The 13113-nt window shown below is 33.0% G+C and overlaps 3 protein-coding genes across 4 annotated transcripts in view; 2 read left to right on the top strand and 1 right to left on the bottom strand.

The window, feature by feature from the left end:
• The first annotated feature begins 351 nt into the window (after window positions 1–351).
• Window positions 352–712, top strand: LOC128158419 (ankyrin repeat domain-containing protein 34A-like). The gene has a single exon (XM_052821237.1). The coding sequence runs from the start codon at window positions 376–378 to the stop codon at window positions 676–678; it is 303 nt and encodes a 100-aa protein (XP_052677197.1). The 5' UTR covers window positions 352–375; the 3' UTR covers window positions 679–712.
• Window positions 713–3757: 3045 nt separating this feature from the next.
• On the top strand, window positions 3758–4313 carry LOC128158164 (ankyrin repeat domain-containing protein 34B-like). Its single transcript, XM_052820915.1, has one exon. It carries the CDS (start codon window positions 3759–3761, stop codon window positions 4083–4085), a length of 327 nt encoding a protein of 108 aa, XP_052676875.1. The 5' UTR covers window position 3758; the 3' UTR covers window positions 4086–4313.
• A 5370-nt stretch (window positions 4314–9683) lies between these two features.
• The window catches only part of LOC128161746 (FYVE, RhoGEF and PH domain-containing protein 2-like), a 41277-nt gene continuing 37847 nt past the window's right edge, over window positions 9684–13113 (bottom strand). For both annotated transcript variants that reach the window (XM_052825137.1, XM_052825138.1), the window contains 6 exons: window positions 12495–12578; window positions 12188–12316; window positions 11637–11783; window positions 10661–10789; window positions 10368–10513; window positions 9684–9819 (listed from right to left, as the gene is read on the bottom strand). In XM_052825137.1, coding sequence (XP_052681097.1) covers window positions 9690–9819; window positions 10368–10513; window positions 10661–10789; window positions 11637–11783; window positions 12188–12256 — 621 coding nt within the window. In that variant the 5' untranslated portion in view covers window positions 12257–12316; window positions 12495–12578 and the 3' untranslated portion in view covers window positions 9684–9689. The remainder of the gene's footprint in view (window positions 9820–10367; window positions 10514–10660; window positions 10790–11636; window positions 11784–12187; window positions 12317–12494; window positions 12579–13113) is intronic.

The following is a 13113-nucleotide window of genomic DNA, read 5'->3' as shown; positions in this document are numbered from 1 at the left end:
GGCCAATCAAATAGTGCACTATTATCGTACAATGTTCGAAAGTTGATTCTTCATTCCTTAGTGGTAGATTGTAATGTGATAATACAGTAAAACACGGTTATAGCAAACACGCTTATAATGAATTGACGCTTACAGTGAAGTAATTTTCATTCCCCGTGACTTTATTTCATGTTGTAAACTTGACGGATATAACGAATTACGCTTATAACGAAGTAAAATTGTCCGTCCCTGGGACTTCGTTATAAGCGTGTTTTACTGTAAATGTCAATAGCATCTTTGCAAATTACATAACCAATCGCTGAAAGTCTTCGCTATACATAAAGCACACACACACAGTCGGCTGATCAATTTCAATCCGTGACTTGACGGTCGAACATGTCTTCTTGCAACCTCATGAGAGCAGTTTCCGATGGGAAATTTCGACTTGGTCGAATCCTCGCTGAAGGAGGCGCCAATGTTAATGAACGAAACGAGGAACAAATGACAGTTCTTATGGCTGCATGTGGAATTGAGACGGACAAATGCCACAGGCACCAAAAACTCAAACTCATCCAGACTTTGCTTGAAAATGGGGCCAATCCACAGGACCTGGACAGAAGCGATAAATCGTGTCTCGAGTATACACGGTCTCAGAGCATTGATGTCAGGAACATGGTGATCCGATACTTGAAAAAATGACTTGGCAATTTGTGTAAGAGGACATTGCGATATTATAGTTCATATTTTACAAGCATAACGTTATCCAGGTTTAATAATTTGGAAACAGCTAATGTTACTTTAAATTTGCAGATAAATTGTTAAATTTGATTTGATTTCATTTTTCGCCTTCTTTGTTGTAATGTTTTGCTGAAAATGCAAATGAATAAAAGTTTGAAAAAATTCCTTAAAACTTTGTTTTCAAATTAAAAATTCTAATTAACGCTATCTCTTTCAAAATCAATTAAAGTGAAAAACTGTTTCTCTTCGGCTGCGGAAGTACATGAAAATAAAAAACCAAGACATAAATGAATGCAAAACATGGCAGTCAATGAGAATTTTTTTTACACTCAGAATGAAATAATTCTTTCATTATAGTTTCTGTTAAAGTAAAGTCTATTACTTGCTGGTAAATATGTTACAGCCTGTAATAACCATCTTCGCTAGCCAAGGGTTTTCGGTCCAGTTTGCTGTTTATGGGGAGCAAAGTGGACCGAAAACCCTGGCTAGCGAAGATGGTAATAACAAAATCATACACTTTAAATTTATGCCAAAATATTATACATTCTTTTTGTTTGATATGATTATATATATAAAAAAAATCAAAACAGAACAAAAATAAGGTTATACATTTGATCTGTTATTGTTGATTACATTGAATGCTTGATATTTATATTTTTTTTCTAGAACTTCGCTGGCAATATTTTCTCTTATCCATCCATAATGACAGTTATCGATTTTAGTGTACCGAAAAAAGATAAATAAATACATCTATTACTGGAGATTTGCTGTATTTATGGATCTGGTAATTGTATCTACTAATAGATGAATTTTACAACATGGGAAGTAAACCAGACAGTAACTGCGTTTTTGAAAATTGACCTGTCCACTTTCTGGAATACCACTGAAATGTACATTTTTAGGATGTTTTGAAGTACGTTTATTTTTTTTACCTGCATTAAAGCGTTTTCCTTATAAGAAAACCCTCTGATGCTCTTTTATAAAATCATTGAATTGATTGTGCAATGTGTACGTTCACCTTGTCTTTCAACAACGTAAGAACAGTCTGTTGCAAATGCTAAACGTACCTGCGTATTTACACGTGAGACTTTCTTTGAACCCTTTAATCTAAACGTCTGTAATCGATACTTACATGCACATGAAACGCATTGACCAATGATGTATTGAATTTGAATCTCCTTGCGATTCCTGCCAAATGTATTGTTCGATCAAACGGTTAATTGTTAATGATAAATCGCACGGGGTGAACTAAAACAAGATTACCCAGTTGCCAAGAAAAGTTGACAGAAGCAAAGGAACTTTGGTGTCGACTGATAGCAAAACAAAGAGCACGACCTTTAACTGTTTATCGTAATAACTATGTTGATAACTTAACTCTGATACATGTAGCTTTGTTTGGATTATTATTATTATTATTATTATTATTATTATTATATCCTCTTTATAATTGTCAACCTTATGCGTTATTGCTAATGAGTAAATAAAATACTGACAGTGCTTTGCTTTATAGAATATCATGACTTTTGAACAACATTTTACTTCTTTTTTTTAAATTTCACATTGTTTTTGGGACTAGTTAATTGCATTAAAAAATTTTATTTGAATTATGATTATGATAACATGCAAAGAAGTCACATCGTCTTACAATTAATAACTAAAAGCAAACAAAGTAGTAGATATTTCTGTGATGTTTTTATTAGTCGGAAGTACAAATTTGAAAAGCCAAAAAGTGAAAACTAGAGGGGAAATAGTTTAGATAAAATGTTGATGACTCTTTGTTAGAAAAAAAACCAACAAAATAGCTTGTTCTTTTTAAAATAGCAAGTGATATTCAATTAAGGTGGTTCAGTTATAGAAGTGTACATAGAATTCTAGCAACAAATACTGTGAAATCCTTATTTTACGCGAGTACTTAATTCCGCGATTCCGCAGTTTTATATCAAATCGCGAGAATTTTTTGTTATAATTTCCTATAGTTCAAAACTGTCTGAAAAATAAAACCGAGATTTTGAAATTCGCGAGGGTTGTTTCTATCGAATTTACGCGGAAATTATTTCCTCACGTTTAATTAGGAATCTACAGGGTTTTTTTTATTTAAAATTTGCAAATTCAATACAAATTATTGTAGTTTTTGTAAAATTTATTCAGAAACACTGTGTCATCTATTCTGGGAATGTGAATATGACTGAAGCAATGTAAACATTAAATAACATCACCACAACTTCATCCATGTTCGGATGGAAAATGCTATTTTCTCTCTCTAAGAAAAAACCTAGTTTATCCTCAAATGTTAAAATGTGACATTTCTAAATATAAATACGCCTTTGATACACCAACATCATTCATCATTATTTGATGGATCTATAAAGTATTTTTTATGAATAAAACGAAATACTTATTCAGCCCAATTTTATACTCCGAATACATGCACAATAAAATAAATTGTGATGAGTAATTGATATAAAAAATTAACTTGTTATGAATTTTATTTTCTCTAAAAATGATTATGATATTTACCCATATCTAAGTAAATAGCATAATTGTGTTCTTATAAATTGTAACTACTTATCAGCATATTCCATGATCAAAATATGAATTAAAGAATAATTGCATGTTTATAGGGTTTACTAGGTGTATCGTAGCTACTAGAATTCGGTGGAAATAAATAATACGTTATTGCATATTTAGTTACCCTAAAATGATAATGTTGGCGGATACAAACGTGATAATAGAAGTAAATGTGTGTGGTGTTCTTCTTCGTAAGTGCCAACATACCAGGATGCTTTGTAATCACCTGCAGTAATTATACGTGGTTAGTTAGGTGTGTCATTGAACTAGAATGTTCTGCAAATCAAGGGTTTTGCATGTGAATTATACTCTATATTTGGTTACCGTTCAAGAATAATGTTGGCGGATATAAAAGTGATAATTGTAGTAAACCCCGCATTTATATTTATTACGTTCATTGGAAGGTTTTCTTTATATAATGCACACACGTGCTGTGTTGATAGCATTTACTCTCGGTGAGACGATAGTCAAACATGTCTTCTGGCAACATCATGAAAGCAGTTTCTGATGGGAAATTTCGTCTTGGTCGAACCCTCGCTGAAGGAGGCGCCAATGTTAACGAACGAAACCAAGAACAAATGACAGTTCTAATGGCCGCCTGTGGAATTGAGACAAACGAATGCCACAGGCACCAGAAACTCAAACTCATCCAGACTTTGCTTGAAAATGGGGCCAATCCAGAGGACCTGGACAGAAGCGGTAAATCGTGTCTCGAGTACACACGGTCTCAGAGCATTGATGTCAGGAACATGGTGATTCAATACTTAGCCAAAACTGACCAAAATTCATCCACTGGTTAGTTTTTGGTGTGACATTTTTTTTCATGTACATTTCATTTATTTAATTCAAATTCATGCCACTACAAAAATGATTCTTTTGTTAATGTGTTTTTATGTGATGTTAATTATCATATGATTTCTTGTTATGTCTTGTAAAATGATATACTTATTCCTCTGTAAATATTTGATAACTTAATTGTAATGTTATTGCTGTTTTACGTTTATGAATATTTTTGTTATGAGCGGAAAGTTGGATGCATATTTTTCAATAAACATATGTATTATGTTTAAATATCGGTCTTTCTCTTACTTTTTAGGGATTTTGCAATTGATTATAAAAGTTTTTTTTCACAGACCAAAATTAGTTTGTTTGATTGGTGTTGAATGCTTTCGTTTTATGTAAAAATTTAATAGAAATATGCCGCATAAAGCTGGCTCAAAGGTGCAGAAAGATGGCTTTAAGAAAGCGTAAAGATGGCTTAAAAATGTTTAAGGGCAGCTTAAACATCATCTTTATGCAACATTTAAGCCACCGTTAATGACAACTTATACTGTGGGATCATCATTGTTTGGGGGGGGGGGGGCAATGTTAGTGGCTTTCGTGGTTAACCCTTGCAAACGAATTTACATCCCCTCGTATTATACGTATATACAAGCATTTGTTTAGCATTTATTTACAAAATAGAACTTGCTCCAACAAAAGAACGTCCTTTAACAGCCAGGAAAATTTTGGCTATCAATGAACATTGAACCCCACAAATAAAAATGATTCCACAGTATTCTATCAATCTCCAAAAGAAGCAGAGCTCTATTTATGCATCCAGCTTCCTTAAACACCATGACATTTCATTTTTAGCTTACCCGGTATATATAGAGAAAGATGCAAACAACGGATCTGATACAAAGGCATTGAGAATTTTTTTTTAAAAAAAAACCAGAGGTAGGCCCGCGGGCATTAACGGTCACCTGAGTACCACAAACAGGTCAAGGAAGTTTACACTTTCTGTATAAAAATTTGTTCATCGAATGTTTCATTCTAATTTACGGTTTCATATATATTTTGACGGATTAAACACGCTTACATTTTACAAACCTAATTAAGAAGCACAATTAGGAAATTGAAGTAAACAGGTGTAGGTTGGGGTGACTCCTATTGTAGTATCTTCGTTAAATGCCAAGAGAGTGGGGATGATCGAGAGTTTTATATGTTTTAAGGCATGTGTTAACGTTGATTTATGACATTTTTGAGCATTTTTATGTGCTATCACGTTCTGTTCAAGTTTAGAATTAAAAAACTCAAAAGTTTTAAGTGTTGACTTTATTATTGCATGTAATTTCATAAAAATATGATATCACAAAATAAAAAGGCCACGGTATAATTAATTTTTATTTATTTCTAATGTCAAAATTATCAAATACAACTAGGAAATTAATTCCGTTATATCAATACATGCCATTGATTCAGAAAATTGAAATTGTCATAAAAGATCATAATTCCAGACAAGAAGAGAAATTCATATCAAAATATCTCCCATGCAATGCAAGAAAGAGGCCGCGAATATAAGACATGTTGTAAAGGACATCTTAGTGCTGATGCGTTAAAAGAAAAAGAAAAAAAAAATAGACAATTTTACACTACATCGTCCTGATCTACCTTAATGAGTAAAAAAAAGGCGTGTTGTTTTCTCCTGACGTCCACTTATCATTTTTCGTATTTTATTGAAATCTTTGGGATGGTATTGATTTACTTATCGAACAATTACCTAATGACGTACAATGTACGTGTAATAGCAAGGAAGCATATATATTCAATGGGTGTTGTTCATCCCAAATTAATCCATCTGTCTCTTAATCTGTAGGATTATACAGCTTTTCAATATTTTTACGTATTACATGTACATGTACATGTATATGTATAATATGTAAGAAAAAATCCAACAAACTTCTTAACGATACAACTGCAATTGGTTAATTATTCCATTTTAATTATCTTCACTTCGGCGTTTGGCGTACGTCAGTAGCTCCTATTTTTGATACGTGTGTTAAAATAAAGGACGACATTTAAAAAAAACACTTTCATATTTAACATCTAGACCAACTTCGATGTAAACTTATTTCAAAATTTTTGAAACCTTTCGATTCAGTTTCACGTTTACAAAATTAGTACATGGTGGAAAAAGCAAGACTGAGAAAGAAAACAAATCGAGCTTGTATAAGTTTTATAACTACAGAGCAAGATCCAAAATATAATGTGGTGAAAGCAGAAATCCACAACTACGAACCATAAAGTGTGTATTTTGTTCGCTTATCTATATTAAGAAGGCTCGATGGTCGTGATCATTTTTAGACTGTATTAATCTCCTTTAAAAGAAGAGTTCTGTATAAAGATACAAGTAAACAGAGTGTCTACCAAACCATGCAATAATTAATTCTTAAATTTTCAAGTGCAAATGAATTGTGAGGCTATCGGTACATGCCAAAATTCATTGGTGCGTCATTTGAAACCAATCAAACCTCTGAACTGAGCTGAATTATTGCAATAAAGAAAAGTGTAAATTTCATCAGCTACAGGTTTCCTTGGCGAAGTATACATTGCGCTTGCAAAAACATATTAATTATGTCAAAATACAGTAACTCTATTCAGTCCTAAGATATTAATGCAGCACATCTTTAATTATTCGATATTCACACTGGCGGATTTAGGGGGGGGGGGCGTGGAGGGCGTACGCCCCCCCCCCCCCCGAAAAGTTTGCATGACTGTTGATGATTTGATGAATTTTACATAGAAAAGTTAGCATTTTGTGTTTCACTTTATTTATAATTATGCCTGACTCAATGTTACACCTCATTGATACACCAGCTGTGCTATGCTGAATGTAATTCTGCTGCTCTATAAACATATATATAAACATCTGACCCTTATGCATGTTGACAGGCTCTGATAACAAACCAATTAAGATTTTAAAAAAATTTAAAAAGCAGTGTTGGTCATTTCATTATGGTGGCTGCATCAAATTCCCCAGGGCCCTGAACTTGGGGCTTCGACCAAGAATCGACTGGAAATCCCAGCAGTTTTGTTTCAAGTGTAGACTGCACTGTCATTTTCCTTTGGGATGCAAGCAAAAATTTCTGAATATTTAAAAGCTGGTCAAAGTTAAATATATAATTGTATTTAAAACCAGATGGTCTATGTGCAATCATTAATTGATTACTGTATATTTTTTGAAATTTTTTCTAGGTAAAAAAACTATTTTAATGTAAGAATACTGAAGATTTGATGCATCAGATATTTCTAACTGCTAATAGGGGTCGGGTACCGTAACGTCATTAAAATGTTGTAACTTTGATAACCTGGTTAATTTTGGGAGTTCATAAATGCTTAAAATCTAATACATGTATTAGGTTTAAGTAACAATATGTGTCAAATTGTTATATATATTTTATAGGCTTTTGTGTAAAGGAAGTAAGCACCAAGGGGAAATAGTAGATGGCAGAAGTCTGGTGATTAAATGAAATGAAAACTTTGTCTTGTTTATTTTTATTGCTTATTTCATCTTTTAAAAGTGTACATACATTTTAACTAAAAAACAAAATAGCACTACCGGTACCTTCAAAATACATGAAAACCCCAGACCCCCTGCCTCAATAATTTTATCCAACGCCCCCCCCCCCCCACCCTAACTACAAATTCTGTATCCGCCCCTGATTCATAAATACCTCAGCACTCAATTTAACGATTTTCATTCAATACTTTTTTTTTTAATCCCAAATTTCAAACGCCCACTCTCGCTTTCAGATTTCAATACACAAAAGTATACGGGGATTTTGCATTGCATTTTATTGAGTAGTCAGTATGAGTGAAACATTCTTTAAGGACAGACGAGACGTTCCTCAATTTTATGCAATTTTCCTTGATATTTCATTCCTTATTTATTAACATTTAAACCTGTTATTTCCCAAAAATTCAGAGTACATTACCAGGCTCGAATATTTCGAATTTTCCTTAAAATAGCACGCAAATGCATTCGAATATATTTTCAATTGAACACTTTATATCTAAATTTAAAAAAAGAATCATATTACATAAAAATATAATTATGAAATATCGAAGTGGAAATCTTCACATTGTGGAGATAGGAAAAAATAGAAATAAATGGCAGATAGATCGCGCCTGACCTTAAATGTGAAGTTCGACTTAGTTATACACGCTGTAATTTGCGTCAATTTTGAATGACGGTGTGCTTGTCTACTTATCCAATTTAAAAATTGGTCATATAGGGCTTTTTTGTGTTGCAAACTCCATTTAGTGTATGGAGAGAGAGAGAGAGAGAGAGAGAGAGAGAGAGAGAGAAATTGGAAGATTCATTTAAAAATAAATAAATTAAAAACAATGAATATGATTTTTGTAGAAATATTTCAGCATTTATTGATGAATGGAACCAGTTAATATAATTCTGACTAACAACTGTTCATATGTAATGAAACTGCAATGCTAGATTCAATGCAGCTGTACAACATAACACGCAAACATACACTTAGTACACGTATTTTAAAAAACATAATGGTGATACATAATCTCAAAACCCTATGATTTGTGATACATTATATCAAAACACATCACATTTACAAATTCAAAATAAAAACTATGAGGATTACCAAAAACAAAAAAGAAAACAAAAATAACGCAATTATAGCAAAATATTAGAATCCACATAAATTCATTAAAAATGTAAATTGAAGCAGTTAAGACACATGAAGCAATTTCAAATAAAGTTTAAAAAAAAGGACCCGACATCAACGCCTCCGCTTGTCGTTGGTGACAGGTTATATCTCAATCTGATATAGTTTCATAATCACTGTTTGACCACGAACTGAGTTACAGTTTATCTTTATATATATTATAAATGCATCCTTTTAAAGGATACATTTTCAAACTCCTTTATATCACATTTTCTATCTCTTCAAGCCTTGAGATAACCAATTAGCAAATTAAACAATATCCATCTATACCCCCACCCCCATATCCAAGTTGTTCCTGTTATCAGAAAATTGAAAAAAAAAATATATATCAAAAAGAAACATCACACAATATGGCAAATTACAAAATGTGCAAAATTTCTCATCTGACATTAGATTGTCTGTTAATTAATCAGTTATGGATAAATTGCTTTTTATTTACAACAAACCAGAATGAATTAATTGCATATACATGTATATATATATATACTTTTCTTGTTCATAATGAATGATGATTCAATGATCTTATTATACGATTTGCTATCCAATATATTGCTGTTGTGACACTCTTTTAAGCTGACTTTTCTGTTATAATAAATGGCCACCATCGGTCTCAGTTGATGCATTATCTAGACCTGACTTTCCAGCTTTTAGTGGTTACCCACTAAAATTCAGGTTGATGTGCTTACTATAGAACTAACTCTCAGGTAAAGTAGTGGTCACCAACTTTCATTTGATATGCACAAAAAGTCGACTATCACATAATCAGAGTTTATCCACTATGTTACAGCTTAGGAGATGTTTTCACCTTAGAGGAAACTGACTTCCATGTTATAAGTTAGTTCAGTTGTGCTCTCTAGTTTGAGTTTCTTGTGTTGTGCAGCTAATTCAACTTGGACGTCTTGTCACAGCATCTTCTGCGTTCTGACTTCCGGAACTCTCGGAGGAATGAGTGGAGTTTCGATTCGATTCCTCGGGAAGCTCCAAGTTCACCATCTTTTTTAGTACATTCAACCATCTATCAAGTCAAGAGGTATAATCAAAACGATTGGTCAGTATTGTAACCACAGGCCTCTACTGAATTTTTACCCTCTCTATACAGAAACACACCCTGGTGTATTTACATATAGAGATGGTATGTACTGTAAATTCCTTATATTACGCGAGTACTTAATTCTGCGAGCCCACTGGTTTGTTTCAAATCGCGAGAATATAAAATCGCGAACGTTGAACTTTTCTCCTTATTTCTTATAGTTTTCAACTCTCAGAAAATAATGGTGATATTTTAAAATCCGCGTAGGATGCTTCCCGCAATTTTACACGGATATTAATTCCTCACATCTATTTAGGAATTTACAGTATACAAAATATGGCTTTTTAGAAATTCAGAGGCCTGTGCATAAACACAAAAAGTTTCACATAAAAATGGATCATGATGTATGTACTACAATTACAATATTAACACCTCTTGCGAGAAAAAAAACAAAAAAATTAGTGTTGATAAATACTAAAGTTTTATAAACATACAATGTTGCAGGTGGGGGGTCTGTGTTATTGGAATTTTACCTGTCTCTGCTTGCAGTACACTCGGACTGTAGATAAGTTGGAGGAAGTTTCTGCTGGTGACTCAAACAAAAGACATTCTCGATGTTGTCCACAGGAAATATTACTTGGTAACCAGGTAATGGTAGGGTTGCTATGGCATAGATATCCTGTTTGGGAGGAAAAAGGAAAAAATATAGTGGCATACTTTAGTAACACTCTCCATTCTATTTCATCTTGCATGAGTGCCTGTATACACACAAAGTAGAACAACAAATTTGGGCACCCTCCAACACAGGAAGACTTCAAATACTCACATGGTGAGCCTTAAATTCGTACATGGCAAACTCCTTGGTAATGACAAACCATCTCTTGTTCCAAGTCTTGCCTCGATCCATGCTCTTCTGGAGGTACCCAGAGAGAATAGAGGGGTCATTGGCATTCATCTGTAGGAAATAAACAGGTGGGATACTCAAGTTTCATAGAGAAAGGAATTGCTGTATAATTACACATACATATTGGTACAAGCTTAAGTACTTTACAATGCGTACAGAATGACACACAATTCTGAGCACTTAAATCATTCCTGATTTGTTATATTGAATATTAAAATCTGATATGAATTCAAATTACAGAACTACAGAGGAATAGACAAAAACTAAAAATACACATTTACATTTTTCAGTGTCTTTGCCTGTGATAACACTATGTATCAATTTTGTACTATACAGTCCAATTAATTCAATATGACCTATAATTAGGGTTTGCTTATTTATATTAAGATATTTCATAGTGTAATTGCTGAAAATAATGTAAATATAAGTAATAAGGAATAATTCTTTGAATATTCTGAGGTGATAATTTCGTTCCGGGAAAGATCAAATCTATAATAAAGCCCTTTGGGCTTTTTTGGATTTAATCATGATTATTATTCCTTGATATATATTTCAGGCAGAACACTCCCCCTACTAATCAGCAAACATTTGAACAACTTTTCAGCTAACTTGTTACGAGATTGACACACTACTGTAAATTCCATATCAAAGGCGAGGAATTAATTTCCACATAAAATCGTAAAAATCAGTCCTCCCGGATTTTAAAATCATGTTCTTATTTTTTCACAGTTTTTGAGCTATCATATGAAATCAAAACAATAATTGGTCCTCGCCATTTTATATTTTTGTGATTTGATGCAAAACAGCAGTTTTACGGTATTAAGTACTCGTGAAAATAAGGAATTTTCAGTATCCTATTTTCAATATTAATCTGCAGATATTTGACCCTTTTACTTACCAGTTTGACCCCTTTAGGAACTTTCTGGTCCACCACCTTTCCATCCACGTTTTTCAGGATGACGAAACATTTATTACAGACCCGATTTGGCTTGTTGTTGTCATACGCTAAATTACTCTTTTTTGATGAACACTTTCCGCATACAACCTGTATTAATAGAAAGACAATGCTTAACAGCTTGTCTCTTCTAAATTATCTAATCTACAGTTCATATTCCTGTAATATAAAAAGAAATGACTAGATATCCATCCTTTTAACTATGTCTGTATTTGTGTCAGAAACAAATTTAAAGCATATAATGCTTAATGAAATTAGATTTTGAAGTAACATTTCTTTAAAGAAAGCAAGAATGGAAAAAACATGTTGAATTCAAAAACTTTATATTCATTCATAAATGGGCAACAATACATTTTCAGTTAAATATTGAGAGGATAAATTTGTGAATGCAGAGGTTTTTTACAATCTATATACCTGCATACATGTATGCAAACTGATACATCAAGAAACAGTTCTTTAGTGTACTGGTAATATACATTTAAGGATATACACACCCTTCCACAAGCACGACAATGGTGCCGCCGTTTTAACGCTGTAAATGATTTGCTGCACAGCTGACACATCGAGACCTCATCGTCCTTGATCCAGTGTGGGGCCACATTGCCGAGATCGTTTTCCGACACCTTATTCAAAGAGGATAGACAAAATCCCAGTTATAAAAAATTAATATGATTATATACATAATAGACATTTTACAAGATTGATGCCACATCAGAACTTTTTTTTAATTAAATCCAGGTGAAATCTTTGGCTTTGAATATGGATCAAGCTTCAGTATATTCTGCTTGTAATTTCCATTACCTCTCCTCCATTGCATGGTGGTAACTCCCCTGCTCGTACTGAAGGTTTTCTTACTTTATAATCTTTGATCACATTTTTGATACTCTGAAATGTGAAAGGAAAAAAATGCATCAGAACTGCATTGAAATAGAATATCTACTATAATAATAACTGTGAGAAATGCATTTGTGCAAAATGTCTCTGTAGGCCCTTAGAGACCTCTATCATACATATTGTATACAGGGGTTTTTTTCGCCCCATGTTATTTTTGCCATTCATCACTTGCAAACAGTTAAATTGCCCTGTCCTTTCATCACTTGCAAACAGTTAAATTGCCCCGTTTCAAATTTGCCCACAGAAAGTCGTGTTGAAAGAGTGATAATTGGACATTGGACATTGGCCCAGTCTTAAATTCACCCGCTGACAACTAGGACAAAAGTGGTGAAATAAAAACAAAGGGAAATATTTCTCTGTATACAGTAGTCTTAATATTCTGCCTTAACAGCATATACATACCTCGCACGAACTACTTTCTTCACCAGGATTTCTGCAATCACAAAATAAAAGATTGCAATTAAAAAAGATACTGAACCATCAATAAAAGTTAAAATGGAAGATTCATTTGAAATTGAATTTGTTA

Source organism: Crassostrea angulata, chromosome 8 (assembly GCF_025612915.1).
Source record: "Crassostrea angulata isolate pt1a10 chromosome 8, ASM2561291v2, whole genome shotgun sequence".
Lineage (NCBI taxonomy): Eukaryota > Metazoa > Mollusca > Bivalvia > Ostreida > Ostreidae > Magallana > Magallana angulata.
The sequence above is the reverse complement of the archived record's forward strand: the minus strand, read 5'-3'. Positions and strand labels throughout refer to the sequence as shown.